This window comes from Penicillium cosmopolitanum, assembly GCF_028827165.1.
Source record: "Penicillium cosmopolitanum strain IBT 29677 chromosome Unknown utg000009l:1.0-9042332.0:1.0-9050551.0, whole genome shotgun sequence".
Taxonomy (NCBI): Eukaryota; Fungi; Ascomycota; class Eurotiomycetes; order Eurotiales; family Aspergillaceae; genus Penicillium; species Penicillium cosmopolitanum.
Window position 1 is genome coordinate 6,129,062 of NW_026622679.1, and position 18,733 is coordinate 6,147,794.

General features: G+C 50.3%; 7 protein-coding genes across 7 annotated transcripts; 2 read left to right on the top strand and 5 right to left on the bottom strand.

Annotated features, from left to right (window-relative positions):
* Positions 1–1,156: 1,156 nt before the first annotated feature.
* N7509_010362 (uncharacterized protein) lies at positions 1,157–1,555 on the top strand (the record flags this gene model as incomplete). The annotated part of the gene is made up of 1 exon (XM_056634999.1): positions 1,157–1,555. One exon carries the CDS (start codon positions 1,157–1,159, stop codon positions 1,553–1,555), a length of 399 nt encoding a protein of 132 aa, XP_056485619.1.
* Positions 1,556–1,639: 84 nt separating this feature from the next.
* Positions 1,640–3,391, bottom strand: N7509_010363 (carotenoid oxygenase family protein; the record flags this gene model as incomplete). The annotated part of the gene is made up of 2 exons (XM_056635000.1): positions 1,640–3,235; positions 3,299–3,391. The coding sequence occupies 2 exons, from the start codon at positions 3,389–3,391 to the stop codon at positions 1,640–1,642; spliced, it is 1,689 nt and encodes a 562-aa protein (XP_056485620.1).
* A 1,764-nt stretch (positions 3,392–5,155) lies between these two features.
* N7509_010364 (uncharacterized protein) lies at positions 5,156–6,704 on the bottom strand (the record flags this gene model as incomplete). The annotated part of the gene is made up of 2 exons (XM_056635001.1): positions 5,156–5,215; positions 5,295–6,704. The coding sequence occupies 2 exons, from the start codon at positions 6,702–6,704 to the stop codon at positions 5,156–5,158; spliced, it is 1,470 nt and encodes a 489-aa protein (XP_056485621.1).
* Positions 6,705–9,509: 2,805 nt separating this feature from the next.
* On the bottom strand, positions 9,510–10,003 carry N7509_010365 (uncharacterized protein; the record flags this gene model as incomplete). Its single annotated transcript, XM_056635002.1, has 2 exons — positions 9,510–9,777; positions 9,825–10,003. The coding sequence occupies 2 exons, from the start codon at positions 10,001–10,003 to the stop codon at positions 9,510–9,512; spliced, it is 447 nt and encodes a 148-aa protein (XP_056485622.1).
* Positions 10,004–10,404: 401 nt separating this feature from the next.
* On the bottom strand, positions 10,405–13,402 carry N7509_010366 (uncharacterized protein; the record flags this gene model as incomplete). Its single annotated transcript, XM_056635003.1, has 3 exons — positions 10,405–12,114; positions 12,206–12,786; positions 13,108–13,402. The coding sequence occupies 3 exons, from the start codon at positions 13,400–13,402 to the stop codon at positions 10,405–10,407; spliced, it is 2,586 nt and encodes an 861-aa protein (XP_056485623.1).
* Positions 13,403–13,900: 498 nt separating this feature from the next.
* N7509_010367 (RNP domain protein) lies at positions 13,901–14,973 on the bottom strand (the record flags this gene model as incomplete). Its single annotated transcript, XM_056635004.1, has 2 exons — positions 13,901–14,350; positions 14,383–14,973. 2 exons carry the CDS (start codon positions 14,971–14,973, stop codon positions 13,901–13,903), a joined length of 1,041 nt encoding a protein of 346 aa, XP_056485624.1.
* A 1,265-nt stretch (positions 14,974–16,238) lies between these two features.
* Positions 16,239–18,361, top strand: N7509_010368 (NADP(+)-dependent, decarboxylating phosphogluconate dehydrogenase; the record flags this gene model as incomplete). Its single annotated transcript, XM_056635005.1, has 5 exons — positions 16,239–16,255; positions 16,625–16,812; positions 16,912–17,363; positions 17,432–17,860; positions 17,921–18,361. 5 exons carry the CDS (start codon positions 16,239–16,241, stop codon positions 18,359–18,361), a joined length of 1,527 nt encoding a protein of 508 aa, XP_056485625.1.
* Between the last annotated feature and the right edge of the window lie 372 nt (positions 18,362–18,733).

Consider the following 18,733-nt stretch of genomic DNA (forward strand, 5'->3'; position numbering starts at 1 on the left):
TCCTTTTCCAGCTTCAACCTACGCCGAGAATATTCGGGTTGAAAGATGCAGATAAATCTTCGTCATGGGAGATGAAAAAAAGGCAGTTTTGACGATGTGGCTGCTAGATACTGGATAGGCGATCCCCCCCAGGAGACAGAAATTGGCTTAGAGATTGATCCGACCACAAACCAAGTGACGCTCGTGCTGAATCAGGCCAACCAGGATCAAAATATGTACAATTACGTGCTCCAGATAGACAAGCAGAGCGAAGTCTCGGGCGAGAACCCGAGTGATGGTAGTAGGGAAAGCTTCACGGTTTCTCAGGCTTCCATCTACAGAGTTGACGGTGGTGATGAGTTTGACCCTTGGTCATCGAATAAAGACGGCGTGATCCGAAGAATTTAAATTGAAATGCGCATAGCTAGAAAATGATCCGGGCACATCATTACACTAATAATAGCCAGATTATCGTTTTTCATTGCCCCTGGAGCCAGCCCCATGGTGCTATCACCTGAAAATAAGATTGGAAGGCTGAAATGCCACGGGGCGGGCAAAATGCAAAGCGCGTCATACTAGTGAAGCTCACAATCAATAGCCCCCGTTACGGCCCCGTTATATGCCGCCGGAAGGTTGAAATTCGCTAGTACCCGAGACTAAAGAGAGCAGGGATATAAACTTGATTCAATCTAGACACTATTTTTCCTCGTGCCAACCTTTATTGAGCTATCAGTGGTTAGTGAGGATGAATTTCTCTCGCAGTAGCGGCTTCTTGCTGCCGCTCGCCCTCTTGGATGGCAGCAATGCATCGCATTCCATCGGAGGTTTAATCACTGGTGATAAGACCATGTGTGAGAGCACAGTCTCGGGCAGTCCCAGCGTGACGGCCATCAATACCGAAATTGTTGTACCAAGTGGTCAATCATGTTTCCTTAAAGTTTGAAAACGCCGGGTCTAGAGAGCTCATACCGAGGAACCACCTGGGTACTAGAATGGTAAACCAAGGGCCTACACATGAAAGATAGTAGCAGACATGAGTTTTAACGTCATTATTTGTTTTTGACTCAATATGTCTCATTTGCGTGGTGATACCTTTCATCTCGATATTAATCATGTCAAAATACTGATCATTCATCTGCCTTGATAAAACCAATCTACCAAAACATCCAGATTCGAAATGAGCCAATACGCAAACTCAAGCCTACCTGAGTTTCCATCCGACTTGATTGAAGCAGTTCAACACGCCCACGAAGAAGCTGCCGGGGAAAGTGCCACCGAAGAGCCATGCGTCTTTGTGCTTGCTCATGAAAGCATGCTGAGTAACGCCGAATCAGAATTCATCATTGAGGGTGTATTAAGCACCCTAGACTCAGCGAACCAAAAAGTGATGGAATTATTCAAGGAATATTATACAGGCTATCAGCGGTCTGACTTCTATGCCCAAGGAACTTGGCAAAATATCGGAGAAAACTCCGTCGGCTGGTATGTGTCGGGGAACGGGACATTGGCTCTGGAAATTCATGATAACGAGAGGAAAACTTGTCGAATATATGCCGAAAAACACGAAATTGAGTGATGTTTTTTATTTTTAATTTTAGAAGAGGATATCTACGTTGAGCTGATACCGTGGAATGACAATCGCTCCTAGCCCGCCTAGTAATCACCAGTAGGTAGACCAACACTGGGAACATGTTGTCCATGAAATCCAAATCCAATCGCCCCCATTTACATGCGCCCGGCCCAGCTCGTTCAAATTTTGAGCATCGAGGCAAAGCAGATAGCTCGTGCCTCGCATACCATCAAGCACCACGCTTAGAAGTACGCCGTCATCTTCTTTTGTGCCTTTTGGATTAGCGACAAAGATCGGTTCTCCAGGGGAATGGCCATGGCGCGCCCACAACCAAGATTCTTGATTATCACAGTCGAACTTCATGAGCCCATCAGTAAGAGTAGCCTCTCCACGAGAAGTGGTAGCGTAAACATATCGATGTTTCTTAGTGCCGAAGCTAGGGTTCATTGTCGGCAACTCGGGGGAGAGCCTCATGCATGCGGACCATTCAATGCTAGCTTTCTGAGGCTCGGGCGTTGGCGTTGATGGAAGGGTTGGAAGACGGAAACGCGTGACTGTGGAGCGCATATTATCGCCTCTGTTCGCGATATGTTCCTTGGCTGTCGAGAGCGAAGACTTGATGAATTCGTAGCTGAGGAGATCGATTACCGCAGAAGAGTCCATTCTGACAAGTTCCGCAACGATATCTATTTTGGATGGATCCTCCGGAGAAGGCTCTTGCCAGGCATTGATCGTGTGGAAACAGAAGAAAGCAGGGCTCTCATATGTTGCGACTAGGCCTTGGCCATGCTTACGATCAATCACATACCATGTAGCGGGCTTTGTAGGGTCGGTAGGCATGATGGCATCCTTGAAGACTCCATTGCCGGCCTTTAGGGGATTGACATGAGAATTCCAAACGCAAAGAAGCACAAAGTCTTCAGTGATGAGAAGGGAATGGATGTATGCTGGAACTCCTGGAAACGTCGCGAGGATGGTGGTCTTCCCCGTGCTTGCTGAAACTTGGAAAATGCGGTATGTAGAAGACGCCCCGATGTCAAGGTTGAAATTGAACACATCCCCCGTCGTTGGATCAGAGCGCGGATGTGATGCTACTACTGGCCCAGTCAACTCAGGATGAAAGTCCTTCTGGGAAGCTCGACCAATTGGTTCCAGTGTTTCTGGGTCTAGCTTCTTGAACTCGTTGTAATCGGTCTTCGCGTATAAGTTTCGAATTCCCTTGGAACCGGACCAGCGATCGAGAGATTCTTCACCCTGAGTATCGAGACCTGGCATATTGACCGAGAGGGTAACGCCAACATTTGACATCGACGGGCCTTCGACAGGAACGAATTCACTTTGGACTTTGCCATACAAAGCCTTACATGGATCTCGTTTTTGGCCAAATGAATGGCGTGAATCCCTGGACCCTGTCTTCCGAACGTATTCAAGAAGCTGATCTGTCGAAAATCGAGAGTTATAAAGGACCCGAAGTGAGGATTCGGAATCATCGGGCGCGATAATTTGGAATCGGTGGGTTTGACTGAAGCCATCAAACCAATGCGAAACCTGCAAGAGATGGCCTTCATCCGTTTGAACCTGGCTTTTACCCGGACCTGTACGGTACAGGGTTCCGGCGGCATATGCAGGAATCTGGCCTGTGACTTGAAGTTCTACTGGGGTAGGTTGTTCATATTCGGGGTCAAACTGATCGTCATGTCATGTGTTAGGCTTGTTGTTTGGTTCTAACATGGCGAAGTGGCAACATACACCCTTTTCGTTTGGCCAATTATTCCAGTGCTTCTCGACATCTTTGGAGCTACTCGCCACAGCAGTATTTGCCTCCCCGGTCAAAGTAGGCATGTTAGATGTATCTGGGTCACGGTTGTTGGTGTAGTCCTAGGTGATGGAAGATGGATTTGAATAAATTTCAAGGTCAAGTTGGTATATCTATCGGAAGTGAATCGAAAAAGAAGGTAACGAAGACATCTTTCTCCTTAAATGGGGGTGAAGCCCAAACCTTTCCCACTTGACGATCTCCTATCCGCCGAATCCGTCGGAGGAAACGCTCGTTTGTTCGCGACGCTGTTTGGCTGGGCGAAGCGGGGGAATCGCGACGGACCCCCCCCCCAAACTGACCTGCGACATCCGAGTTTCTCACCCAGCCCCAGCCTCCTCACTCGGTACTAGTATTTGATTCTGGTCTCAGGTAGATAGAATACCCAGGCATCTCTTTCATCCCTTCTGACTCGCAACAGAGCAGAAACGGTTGTTCTGGAATCTGCCGGGCGCGAGGCTTGCTGGACAGGCCTTCCAGAACACGTCGCGAAACCCACCGTTCGCTAAAGAAACTTCAGGTCCGTTTCGGATCTTCGGACCTCTGATTTCGGAACGAATCAGAAGCTCGGAGTTCGCAATCACAGACCCCCGTAAAGTTCTGGCTCGCCTGTCATTCCTCGAAGCGGTTTAGCAAGTTTGGCGGGCCCCGGGATGAACGTCTCACCGCAGGAAAAGCAATGGCACTGTGACCACTGCCCATCGGTCTTTGGGCGCATGGACCATCTGAAACGACATCTAATGACTCGTACGTATCGGTTCCTGCTGATGCCTCATGTCGAGTGTGGATGGTGGCTAACTTCGCTAGACAAACCCGAAAGAAGCAACGTATGTCAGTTCTGCGAGGCTGTGTTTAGTCGAGGGTATGTGGTATAGCTGCGAAAACACCTTGATTTGACAAATTACGCCAAGGGAGTTGCTGACAGTCATCCAGGGATGTGCTTCGGCGTCACTGGAAATCATGTAAAGCCCGGGTAGAGAAGGGCGAAGAGATCCCAGAAAGCCAACGAGGTGGAAAACATAAACGCGCGTGTGACAGTTGTGCAAATATCCGAAAAGCCTGCAACGGTGAAATTCCATGCTCAGAGTGTAGTAATCGCGGGCGAACATGCACTTATCGACGACTAGAGGAAAGTGCCGACACCTCTATTCACACTGATCAAGCCGAGGGCAGCACATCCCAAGACGTTAACGAAGGAGAAAATCCAGGCGCGAAAGATACCCCTGAAGGTGGACAAACTTGGGACCTTGGACATCAGAATTTCTATCCAAGCAAGGAATCGTCAAAAATCGTCTATTCGCGCAATCGATATGGGACCTAGTTTGGTACCTTCTTCTCTCGTGTACATACCCCTGAGTCGATGCCAGGCTCAGGCCTGTCCTATCCCACCCACAGAAGCTTCTTCATACTGGCAAGCCTTTGTATCTTGAAAAAGATGAAATAAAATGCGTTTAATACATATCATACGGTCTGCTATTTCACAAAATGAACAACTTGACCTCAGCGGGCGTCGATTCGAGAGAACTTGGGAAGAGAGTAAACGGGATACTTGCATCATCTGGTTTAAAATGGCAGTTTCAATTCTTAAAAATGTCTAATGTTATTGGATATGTCTATCGTAACTCGATTTATAGTAAAACAGATCTTGCACGTCGCTCATGGCTCGCTGAGATCGATTTGCATGACTCAGTTGCTTATGCTTCATGCCCAAAAAAATCACGGGCCGCTCATTCATACATCCAACACGCTTGAAAGGTGAATAACAAAGTGATCTATCCAGAACACATAATTTATTCTGGGGAACCGCAGGTGAAAACACCGTGGACGGTGCCGGCATTGTACTTGTTGATCTGAAAAATTTGAGTTAGCCTTGAAAATGAGAGCAGAGAAAGAGGCCGTTAGTTTGATGACCATTGGTGGTATACTTACAATATCATCAACACTGGAGTAAGTTCCTCCAACCAAAATGACCATACCGATCACGAAGACGGCAAGGTTGACGATGCTAGTGACGAGGTTCTTAGGGTCGCGCCAGCTGCCCTCCTTGAGGAGCAAGAACCACATCATTGGAGGGAAGTAGAAGGTAAATCCAGAGATAAATAGCGACGAAGAGATAGAAAGCAGATCATTGAAGAAGGGAATCACCTCGGCAATGATGAATGCAAGGATGGTTCCAACAGTGATAACAGCCAACCAGGTCAACCAGCCGGTCTTGGTGTTGATGAATCGAATGGGAGAGTTGGCGAAAATACGGCCGTGGACAAGACGTCCAAAAACGACAGTATTGATCGAGCCGGAAATAAAGATAACAGGCAAAGCAACACCGAAAGCAATACGGCTAACCAGATTACCAGCAGAGAGAAGGGCAGGGCTTCCAACATCCTGGCCAACAAAGGCGTAGATGAGAGCGCCGGTAAGGGTGTAAATAAAAATCTCAATCAGACCAAGAGCCCAAATTGACTTCACATAGTCGCGGGGTGTGTGCATTTCGTCCATGAAGGAGAATTGACAGAGCGCAAAGCTGTATGCGAAGACAATGTTCGACACAGAAACAAATGCCTCAGAGAAAGTGATACCCTCCTTCGGCCAAGCAGACCAATCAACAGCTGCAAGGCCACCGACTTCGTTACTCGATTCAATCCCAGTAGCGATAATCGTGATACCAATAGCGAGAATAATGGAGGCAAAGTCAATATAACCTAGGACAGCCATCTCGGTGAAACTAGGAGGGATAGCGAGTAGGAGGAGAATAATCGCAGACACCACACCGAAAATTACAGAGCAGATTTCGCTACTCGTGATATTTCGGAAGGCGATAGTTCCAGTAAGACAGTGAGATCCGGTAAGGAAGAGCAATTGGATAGCCAGCATCCCGTTCACAAGCTCAAACCCGAACCGAGGGCATCCCAGACGCGCACCCATCAACCGACCCGCATCGGCATAATGAGCAACCTCAGGGAACGCCAATTTGACCTTTCCGATAATATAACTGGTATAGATGGCAACAATTCCGAGGCCAACAGTAAGAATAACACCAGCCACCATTCCGAGGGTGGCGAATGAGGAAGGAATGGACAAACTTCCCAGCGCAATAGCCTCGACAATGAGGACGACGGTAAGTCGCTTCCATCCAAGACGGCTGAACTTTTGAATACCGCTCTCATAGACATGGCGATCTGCCTCATTCATATATCCGACCTTGATATCTCTCTCCCCGAACTCCTCGGTGGGCTGCATCTTCTCCTCATCGCGATTGGCAGTGTCTTCAGTGGGAGCAATCGGGGCCGTGGTATTCTCCGGTTGGCCACGATGACCGTGAGATATCTCGTCGTAGTCCATTATTGAGGTAAAGGACAAGGAGGGAGGGACGGAGGGAAGGAAGAAGACCGGGATATTGTTAGGCGAAAGGTGCGTTACAAGAAGCCAAGCTTCGCGTGCAGAAGTTTTGCTCAGGAATCCAATGGCTTATGAACGGGCAAAGCTCGGAATTTCGCCGTCCAACCAAAATTTTCAGGCTCTCGGAGTGGCTTGAAACCCTATTCGGAATCCACCCGAAAAAGAAGATCGTCTGATCGAACCGCTTGTTGAAAGAGCAAGAAAGAAGCGATAAAAAGTTGAGAAAGAAAGTAGGCCAAATGAGGCGGGGAAGTTACACTCAAGAGTCAACTCTCTGGGGAACACGAGGCTTATTGTACCATGCGAGATCCCCGGGGTTTTTATGTAAAAGAAATTGCAGCATCGTTCAAAAAAGTGGGCGATGACCGCATCTGGAGTCGAAACAGAACAAGCCCTAGGATGGATATGGGTAGACCCACTATCTTCTTTTTAGGGTTCTCCGAGTTAGCGTTCGGCGAAACGTAATAATCCCGCCTCAAATTCCTCTTGCTTCTCGGCCCGCTCCAACCATCAGGGCCCGTTGGGTTTGGCTTGATTACTGTTCCTCTTCTTCTCCTCATTCTGTTTATGCCAGGCGGAGTCGCCCCTCTTGCCACCTTTTAGGTGAGTGGGGATTATTTGGATCTTTGACCCATGATTCGTGCTCCCCACCGAACCGTCGATGGGCGCATGAGGGCGTAGGTCTATCCAGTCCACGGCCCGAGTCTGGCCGCGAGGCATTCCGAACAATATCCTTGGATGTTCCCGGGGAAGGGCGTGTGGAGAGAAGATGGCGAAAGAATGATTCCGGGGATTCTTCGCGATCTCCCTATTTCTTGTACCTAAAAGGCATTCGTTGGGCGCTAACCTCCCGTGTTTTGACATCACCCGGAGTTTTGAAGGGGTAATGGGGAGTTTTGAAGGGGTAATAGAAATACATTTGACTTCTCCGCGTCGAAGCCACCCACCTTTTTTCTGAGTCCACCCCATGGAGTCCACCCCGTACCCCATCAAATGCCCCAGAAGCCAGTCCCCCCCCCTTCTCCGCGAGAAACTCCAAAAAACATTTCCTCTTGAGGACATTTTACACATTCCTGGTTTTGGAGGGAATTACTAACTACGATCTACGGTTGAGGCTGTTCGGATAGACTTCCAGAAACCCGTCATTGTACTAACTCTCGGCACTCAACCACCAATCCCCTTTGAAATGGCATGACAACAAGAATGAACCTAGGGAATCCCGCTCTCGGTAATGATAATCTCGTCAATTTTCACACGAGAACCCAATGAGCTTTCATTTGCCAGTATCGCCGTCTCACCTCCCGCCCCCAACATACGATGAGACATGGGGAGAGCGATTTTTTTCTCCTCCGCGTCTCCATGTCTCCACTCAAAACAATTCCCCCATTTTATTTCGGAGCAAATAATGCAGAGGGATTGCTCAGCTGGCGATGTCGGTGGTTTTCTCCAATTTCTCCAAGTGCTCGTACCGATAGCGCCCAATAGATGATGCCAAGGAAGGCTTCTTTCTCCTCGGCATTGACCGCTAGTGATTGTTCATCTTTCGCTTTGCTAGGATCCGGGATAAATCGAAATAACTCCCTTCATCGAAAGGCATTGAAGTACTCTGTTATAGATCCCGGGCACGGATACTCAACTTGAATGATGATCGACGGTCAATCCGGCTACACGCGGCGCCAATTGCCACCCCGGGAATGGGTGTCCGATAAAATCTCAGAATGGAGTTGATCGAGTACTTTAGCCTAATTTGGTCAGTGAACAGGTAAACTGTACAATCCTGGTAAATTCCTTTGCCATTTCAAGAAGGTGCTGCGACAAGGCGGCCACTATAATAAGTAGCAAGCTGGTACATGTCGCCTCGAAGTACTTTTCCAAGTTTTTTGAAATCCTCAGGCCGACACCATTAACATGATACTTATAATTAAGATACATTTTCAGAACAATAAAATAGCACCCATCATACCATATACGCGTTCATCATCGAGGTATACTAGTAGTAGTAGTAGTAGTAAACAAAATCCCGCCATGTTCATCAGTGCCGCAGACAATTAGATGGAGTCGACGGTATCCGCTACCCCATTCTAACGACCTTGTTAGCATAGTCCTGAGTCTTGAAATCCATGGATTGTTTCAATTGCTCACGGTAAGACAGTAGGTTTGACAGTCGAGATCAGAGCCGCATTTTTTTAAACAATGCCCCATCTTCTCTACGCTAGGCTCGGTATCTTCGAGGAGGGCAACTGCGTAAGTGGCGCCAAAAATGGCGAGAATAGTGGCGAGGCGCATTCTTATGGTGAAGTAAGCGTGTGGGCGAGAATTGAACTTGAAGCTGTGCAGAATATATGCAATGGGAGTGGAATGGAAGTGGTGCACCTTGGGACAAGTAATCAACCAAGATCGAAGCTAGTTCAAGTTTCTGGACGTGTCATGTAGACGTGCAAGTTCAAGTTCGTAGGGGTATTTATCGAAGCGCCTATTCCCTTCCATTTTAGTTATTTTCTCCCTTGGCACTTCGGAAGGGTTTGGAATGTTGAGCTATTCCAAGCCCGTCAGTCGCCTCAACACCATGTGTGAAACGCCACTACATTTTAGCAACAGCAGGAGCAAGGTAACTACTAAGTAAACAACATTATTACCCCAATAATTTACATGAGAGGAGATGGTCCTTTGTCAATACTTGCGAGCAGTACGGAGTAAAGGTTAATCAATTAACCCCCCACCCCGGGTATTCACTCATACGCGTCGTGCTCATTCTTCCTTAACCTCCCTTGCTGACTCGGACCGATCTGCGGCCCAATATAAATAAATACCCACGGCCGTAAGAAGGCCCATAACACCCTCGAAAGGAGCAACGTCGCGCCAACCCCCACCAGCTCGATAAAACACAAAAGCAGCCAGGAGTCTACCAGGAACAGAAGCGATCATCATTGGGATGTTGTTTTGGTATGAGGCGATCGTGTAGAACGATCCCAGCGATAGAGATGTAAGGCTACATGGCCAAGGTGTAAGTCTCAACCTGTGACTAAAAAGGAGGAGGAGAACCCCGGGACTGGTAGCCCATACCTGATTGCTTGTATCGTGCCATCTCCGATATCCTTGAGTGGGGAGTTTGGGAGAGCTGCAGCGGCAGACGGCCAGAATAAGGTGAAAACCCCACTGGCCACGAGCGGGATCGCTTGGATACCGAAGATATACTGCGAAGGGCTGAGACCCTTGAGACTAGAAAAGCTCTCAAATAACATTTTGGTGGTATCAGGTTTCCAAGTTGGCTGGGTTGCAGGTTCTGGGTCTTTGGGGCGGCGCTTGGGGGAAAGTGAGGTCAGTTGTGACTTGTAAGCACTAAGCACGGTTTGCCGGGAGATCGGGACTCGGAACTGTATTACTAGTAGTAACACAACTTTTTACTTGTCGGGGGCCAAAGCTTATTTTGTATTTTGTCTTACTCGTAGGTATTCTGTCTAGCAAGACGAAAATGTACAATTTTGGAAATCAAGGAAAATAAGAAGTTTGAATGGAGAATTTCTTCGTCATTATCATTTACAGTGGAGGCCAGCTAGATATTATCATCAAAATACACCACTAGTACCAATATTGCCAGACCCTTGAGTGGAGAGCTTGGACATCACCTGTGATATCATTCAAATCATCGCGACAAGAACATAGAATCCACACTATCATATACATCCCCAATGAAGTTCTCATAATTCGTCCAAGCAACATTATCCACCGAGCCCTGCAAGTTATTGGAACTGAAATCCATTGAATCCCAAACATTCGGCCAAGGCTCCAGCATGATATTCGGTGGCATACTAACAGCCGGATCGAGCTGACCAGTAGCGAGATCAGGCTGGATCCCTAGATCATAGCACGGCGCGAGGGGAACATTGACTTCTTCGGGGACCGATTGGAGAGATTGTTGCATGGCGACGGGCGGGGTCTGGTGAACAGATGGCTCACTCGGGGAGGCACTGCCGAGCATGTCACGCTTGTGGGCTCGAGCTTGATGCATTAGTTTTTCAAGAGGTTTCCAAAGCATGCCGTGTTGTGAGTCAGCGATTGTGAGGCTTGAGCGGTGGTAGACTTGTTCTATGACGGGCCAGTGTCTGGACATTGCTTCTGGGTCTTTGCAGACACATAGCTCGGCTAATGCGACGGCCAGACCGTGCCATGGTACCCATAGGGCCCCGAACCACATCCACTGTGCAGTTGTTGGATCGCTGTAGGATTCTTGGACCTTGGCGAGGTTGTCTACGGCGAGACTGAGAAGGGCGTCGCCTTGTACGGCGGGAGGGATGAAGTTGCGACTTCGAGATATGGGTCGGAGAGACCCTAGCTGGAGCCAGCCGTAAATTGTGGTTGCTGTTCGCTTTGTGTAGAGTTGGAAAGGGGATGATTCCGGTCGGCATCCGCTGAGTAATTTCGTGACTTTGTGCTGGAAGTTGAGGAGCATTTGCTGTCTTGAGCTCATTTCTTCAACGGCTTGCTCGATGAAGTCCGTGTAGGCAATCATTCTCGCGACGGACTGTGCTGCCGCTGTGATTAAGGTCAGAGTGAGATCGGTGAACGTGCCCTCGGGCGGTTCTTGAATTGGAACATTCATGTTGAACCAGATATTCTCGTCGTTGATATTGGAAGGCGGGTGCGAGTCTAACCAAACGGATTGCATCATCGGTTCCGAGGCTCGATCTAGCGAGGCTGAGAAATCCAGAAGTCCAATGCATAACCAGCAACGGCGGCGCATCTCTTGTTCGAACGGGTTGACTTGGAATGGCGGATCACGCATGTGAAGACACAATGCTTGACCGACACGGAGAGCCATGGCTGACATTGTCCAGACACGTCGACTTTGATCCTGACAACGGGCAGCAAGCAATGACAGTAGGTATGCTTGTAACACGGTCAGTTCATTTGTCGTCACGAAATCCGACCTCTGTAGTGCAGCATCCGTTTCCGCTTGGAGGCAAGCTGCCGCGGTCCTTTTATCGAGGCCGAACAACAACTGACACTGTGCGTCGTCGATCGTTACTACCGCAGCGTAGTAGACAGCGTATGCCAGTGTTACTGGGGCGTGGTGATCAAGTTCATAATCCAAATATGGCTGGTCATCGCGTAAGAAGGCCCGGAGCGAGGGCCTATGGAGGACTTTGAAAACGGGGTCTACATTTCGTATATAAATCTCACACAAGCTTCGGCGAGCTTGGGCGGTGATAGTGATGCCTCGAAACGACTGGGGTGAATTACCGGTGCTTTCTGAGCTCTCGGAGCCAATAACAGAAGCCCCCATGTTCGAAGGACGTCGAGTATCGTCTCCTATTTCCAATCGATCGTCGAGAACATCACGAAGCTCTGAAGTCTTCGGAAGGAAAAACAAAGTCAATCGGGACCCAAAGACTCAGACACAGCTGTATCACCGCAAGAGGCGCGACATAAATTAGAGTGCTTACCTGCTGCATGATATCTTCCCAGAACGAGCTACCCATATAAGAAGTCGACGGACGAGGCCGATGTGGCATAGTCATTGTAAACCCAGTAGAAGGTTCTGAAAGCTGATCGCGCCAGGCGGCCTCCTGCTCCGGGATGTTCGTCTGTAGTCCATGCTCCCCGATCGAACTGGATGCGGCGCCAGCGCCCGTGCTAGGCCCGGTAGAAGAGGATCCGGTGGCTGGGGCACCATCACGCTCGGAGGCCACACGCCTGAGAAGTTGTTCTAGCTTGGCTACTCGGTCTGCTAGCTCTTTGTCCGTGTTCTGTGCCCGCTCGGGTGGCCTTCTTGTCCGACCCCGCGGTAAGCGGGCTCTCTCGACAGGGACGCAAACGAAGCCCAGCCGTACACAGCTGGTACATGGACTTAATTTGTCACATTTGACCTTGCGCTGACGACAAGCTTCGCAACTTAGTCGAACTTTTGGTGCAGAAGATCGAGATTGGGATGGTGTGCGTTCAGGCTTGGTGGCCAGGTCTACCTGGTCCTCCATTCCTGGCAGATCCACGACATCCACGGGACCGTGGGCGTTTATGAAAAATGCTGAATGATAGGAGAAAAAGGAGAAGCAGTTCTGGACAAGGTAATATTTTCTTCCCCAAAGCAAGTGGGGGGGTTTTTTCCCGTCAATCTGCAGGAAGAAAGAAGGCTTACTGACTCCGCGAAGTTGGGTGGCCTTGGCGCATCGCCCCCACGAGTTTATTGGTTCCGCCTGAGTTTACCATTGCCAGTCTACCAGTACTAACCAGTGGTGGTTAGAGCAGAGAATTAGAGTGGTTTCATCTAATGAGGATGAATTGACTAGAACATAGAGATAGAAATACAGAAATATATCAAAAACTGCAACTTTTCATCCATCCTCACCCGAGACTATGCCTTCACCGCGAATCCATATAGAGTGTTGGAGGCATTGATATCGCCCTGCCCCGCCACCGTGCGATACACCTGCCTGCAGCTGCCTTGAGTATTGAAGAATTGGACAGTAGTGGCCCCATGAGATCCGCGCCAGCTGATCTGCGCGCCTTTCGGGATAACAACCATTTGGCAGGGGGGGCTTTGTTGGACCCGTGCCGTCCCATTTCTGGTTTCCGGCCTTGAGTTCCCACGCCCCAGTGGCTCCGAGAAGGGCAGTCAACGAGATCCAAGTGAACAACTTCATATTGGTTGTATATGATAAGCTAGATGAGCGAGCTTGCTTGAGAAACAGAATCTTAGAGCACGTTGGAGTAACAAGGTGTGCGGCTTACTTTGTCTCCTATAGTAGGGTTTAGTAAGGTGCTTGGAGGGAACCACCTGGGCACCTACTACAATCTACTTGTTTTATATTGTCCAGCGCCTGAAGAGTTTATGTTTCACTGATGTCACCACTAGTACAGAATCGCGCGAACACCCTGCACTCACCAAGGTTCTAGTCGCTGAAACAGAGCACATCGGCTGATGGAAGGCCATCACTAGATCCACTTTGGATTGGTTGGCTAAATTAGGCGGTTCCAGACCGATCTCTACCAATTAAGGTATTCTAATCATTCCTAAAAAGAAAACGCCTCTCAGTCTCATTCAGGCAAAATATCATGATATCGAGTGGATTGGAAGAGCCCGGGCAGGTCAGATCCATCATAGAAAATCTTCAGTATTACTATTACAGACGAAACGGGGTTTAACCCAGAATCTTCAAGCCACCCTTGGTTTTGCCGGACTTCTTCACACCGTCATGCTTCACCTTTCCACCCTGGTTGCCGCCGCGGTTTCCACCTCCATTCTTCTTTTGGTTCTTGTTGTTCGAGACCGGCTTGACCTCGGTCGTGGCTCGTCGCAGTAGAACCGGGTGCGAACCAATATACTTTCCTTGCATTTCTCGGGCGGCCTTGAAATAGTCGTCGCCGTCGCTGAAGCTAACGAACCCATATCCTTTGCTCTTTTGTGTGCGCTTCTCTCGGATCACTCGTCCTTTTTGCACGGAAGTGTATCGTGCAAATGCCTTGACCAACGAGTCATCCGTCACCTCGCCAGCAAGGTTACCCACGAAAAGGCGGAAATGAGCCGGGTCCCATTCAAGCAGGGTTGTATCACTCCAATTTTGACCGCCCCCGGAGCGCTGCACTGTCTTCTGTGACTCGGGCGGGGGAGCGGGGTGCCGACAGTAGTGGGAGTTGCTGAACTGGTGTAGGTGCTGGTAGTGCCTGTCGGAGGCTGGGGCGCATCTCGGCGCTTTCCAGCCGCAGCCTCATCGCCCATGTTCGAGTATGCACTTTGCCATTGTGCGATTTGGGCTTCTGTCTCGGCATCTACACCAGCTTCGCGGCCGCGGCCGCCACGGCCGGGACCGTAGGACTGGTTGGGCGTGGAACCAAAGGGGTTTTGTATGTGTGGAACGGTCGGGCCATAGCTATTCTCGTTGTAGCCGGTGCCGGCACCGGCACTGGCGCCATAAACTGAGGGACCGCTCTGATAAGAAGGTTGGGCTGGTTGGGCTGGCTGTTGGTAGTAGTTTCCGTAACTGGTCGCAGGCGCGGCATATCCGGGATTGGACACAGGTGGTGCCGAGACGACCGGGCTGCTGGTGCGATTGGTCTGGGTAGAAGCTACGGAGCGAGGCGCAAAGGCCGTGAAGGCATTGTAGCCCGGTTGGCGGGTATTGCCTCCCGGCTGGGCAGGATTGGCGGATGGAGGAGGACGAGCCGGAAGAGAGGAGGGAGTCTGTTTGAGACCTGGAGGGGGTGGATAGGACATGATGAATGGACAGTCCGTAAAGAGAGACGGTTGAGTTGTGTGTGCAGAGGAGCAACTGCACGTACGTACCTTCAGGGCCTGACTGATATGACAGTTAATCTGCCAGGCGTAACACCTGAAGTCCCGATCGCGTGATTTAGATAGAGTGGAGGGAAGAGTGAAAGTATGTCGACCGGTCGGACGCAGATAGTGGAAGGGGAAAGAAGTGGAAGATGGGATTTGGTGTTGGAGTGAGTGATAGTATTCAGTCTTCAGTCTTCAGTCTTCAGTATTCTCCATGCGACCCTACCGCCCAAGAAAATCGATGTCAGGTGACCAGAGAAGGCAGAAAGGCGATCAGGCCACAAGGCCACAAAGACGAGATTGATAAGGCGATAAGGCCAGCGCGAGCCAGTCACATGAGTCAGCAGAAGTTACATCATGCTGACTGAGCAGGGAAAGCAAGCAACCTTCAGGAACCCCCACCCTAGGCCGGATGGGGACTAGTGTAAATGTCGGCAACGGAGCAAGTTTCTCCATCGTCTAGAAAGTCCCCCGAAGAGTTCACCGATGCGTGGATGCGGTGCTGCGGTGATCAAATGAGCGGAAATCAACTACCTTTTCCTGTCATGGCGGTTAAATGGACCGGATTTCCCCTGTGCGACTTCGGCTTCACGGGGGGGGAATGCCTCCTGGGCAACCGTTGATGTTCCGCAGCTATGTACTACTAGTACATTACTACCCCTCCATGCCCCGCGTTGAATGCAGTCATATACTAGTAGTAGTATAGTCATAGTCATATTCACATGTAGTTTGAATAGTAAATATGTATACTTGCAGCACTTCCTGTGGGTATGATCAGAATCATTTATAGCCCATATATTAATAGAGGAAGTACTATGAGTATAAGCATTACACTACCAATTGATGAGAGTATCGATCGGGTCGGATAATGATCGCTACCCCCATCCTCCGAGAACAGAACCCGAGTGGGATGACCCTCACCGGAGCAGAGTCGTCCTGGACCGGATACTTGGCGCTACACCGGACAAAGTAATGGCCATGTATGAGTAGATTCGACGGTTACGCCTCCACTCCTAATAAGCTAAGTCTACTAGAGGTGACCTGGTTCTGCTGCTGCCCCCCCGTGTCCCACCAGATGACGGAAGACTTGCTCCGTCACCCGGTTGGGCTCAACTTCTCTTCTTTTCCCTCCATACTTTTATCCTCCTTCAACCCTCTCTCCCCTTTCTTTCCTCACCACTCTTTATTTCACATCATCCATCATGGCTGACCAAGCTGTGTAAGTTATCATCCTTCTCTTCCTCTTTACCCTATACAATCCTCCTCTTCCCACCAGTTCCGTCAAGCTTTCCCTTACCCCCCCTCTTCCTCCCCCTCCCCCGCCATTGTCAACTATTATACCGAGGATTCCCCTGGGGATTCCCGGACAACGAGTCCGCGAGCTTCTGTGACCTGTGAGAGGCCCGGCAATTGCAGTCCAGTGTTACCAACGTGGCTGCAATTCATGCTGGCGCATTATCCACGCCAGGAGCTCAAAGCTCCGCGATCTTCGGAATCACTCGGGTCTTCCCCACCACCATTTCTTCCCATTTCCCCTTCGTTCGCGGTTTCGCGGCTATTGACAAGAGAATTATGTCGCTGACGATAGCGCCCGTCTCGCCGGCATCAATGTCGGCGCTCCGGTGCATCATGTTCCCAGTGCTGATTTCGGCCTCATCGGTCTGGCCGTCATGGGCCAGAACCTGATTTTGAACGCTGCCGACCACGGCTTCACCGTTTGCGCTTTCAACCGTACCACCTCCAAGGTTGACCGTTTCCTCGAGAACGAGGCCAAGGGTAAGCCAATCTGAATATTGCCCACTTTCCCACCTTCTCTGGCTCTACGAGGCACCGCAGGGTATTCTTTCCTAGACCCCGTATGCTGATATTCCCTAGGCAAGCCCATCGTCGGTGCTCACTCCATCCAGGAGTTCTGTGCTAAGCTGAAGCGCCCCCGTCGCATTATGCTCCTGGTCATGGCCGGCAAGCCCGTCGATGACTTCATCGAGTCCCTCCTCCCCTTCCTTGAGAAGGGTGATATCATCATTGACGGTGGTAACTCCCACTACCCCGACAGCAACCGCCGTACCCGCTACCTCTCCGACAAGGGCATCAGCTTCGTCGGCAGCGGTGTCTCCGGTGGTGAGGAAGGTGCCCGTTACGGTCCCTCCCTGATGCCCGGTGGTAACGAAGCCGCCTGGCCCCACATTAAGGATATCTTCCAGAGCATCGCCGCCAAGAGCGACGGTGAGGCTTGCTGTGACTGGGTCGGTGACGAGGGTGCTGGCCACTACGTCAAGATGGTTCACAATGGTATTGAGTACGGTGACATGCAGCTGATCTGCGAGGTACGTTCCTCATGCCCCACTATCCCCGCGGCTCTGCAGCCAAGCAGCGGTGCTAATTCTCCATGCAGGCCTACGACATCCTGAAGCGTGGTCTCGGCCTCTCTTGCAAGGAGATTGGTGATGTTTTCGCCAAGTGGAACACTGGTGTTCTGGACTCCTTCCTCATTGAGATCACCCGCGACGTTCTCTACTACAACGACAACGACGGCACTCCCCTCGTTGAGAAGATCCTCGACAAGGCCGGCCAGAAGGGTACCGGCAAGTGGACCGCCATCAACGCTCTTGACCTCGGCATGCCCGTTACTCTGATCGGCGAGGCCGTCTTCTCCCGCTGCCTGTCTGCCCTTAAGGACGAGCGTACCCGTGCCGCCACCATCCTCAGTGGCCCCACCCCCAAATTCGAGGGCGACAAGGCCGCCTTCATCGATGACCTCGAGCAGGCCCTGTATGCCTCCAAGATCATCTCCTACGCCCAGGGCTTTATGCTCATCCAGAACGTAAGAATTCGTCGATCCCATTCGAGATTTTTGAAACATTAAGCTAACTACTGAGAATAGGCCGCCAAGGAGTACGGCTGGAAGCTCAACAAGCCCTCCATTGCCCTCATGTGGCGCGGTGGTTGCATTATCCGCTCCGTCTTCCTGAAGGACATCACCAACGCCTACCGCAGCAACCCCGACCTCGAGAACCTTCTGTTCGACGACTTCTTCACCAAGGCTATCACCACCGCCCAGTCCGGCTGGAGAAACGTTGTCAGCAAGTCCGCTCTGTGGGGTATCCCTCTGCCTGCCTTCACCACTGCCCTTAGCTTCTACGACGGCTACCGCACCAAGGACCTGCCCGCCAACCTGCTGCAGGCTCAGCGTGACTACTTCGGTGCCCACACCTTCCGCATCAAGCCCGAGCACGCCAGCGAGACCTTCCCCGAGGGCAAGGACATCCACGTCAACTGGACCGGCCGTGGCGGTGATGTGTCTGCCTCCACCTACGTGGCATAAATGCCAAGTGGGAGATAGAAGGGTAAAAATTTGGGTTCAATGTATTTAGATGCCGCATGAATGGAACGTTACGAACTATTATTACAAGTACATTATTACAAGTACAGACAAGTGTTGCACGGTAGATGTAGGTGTAGATGTATAGACTGTAAAATGGACAGAGTATACAGTGGCGCTGCAAAAATTTCTAGTCCCTTATTGACCTCCCTAGTCCTCAACTTCCTATGGCAGACTAGTAGCTACCCAAGATGGAATAGATAGGTACTAAATAATGGTGGGCAAGAAGGAAGTTGGCAACTTTTGCGGCCACTTCGTAAAGGTTGAAGTGTACAGATTGATTCCTCAGGCATTAATGAGGTAATTGTTGGGAAA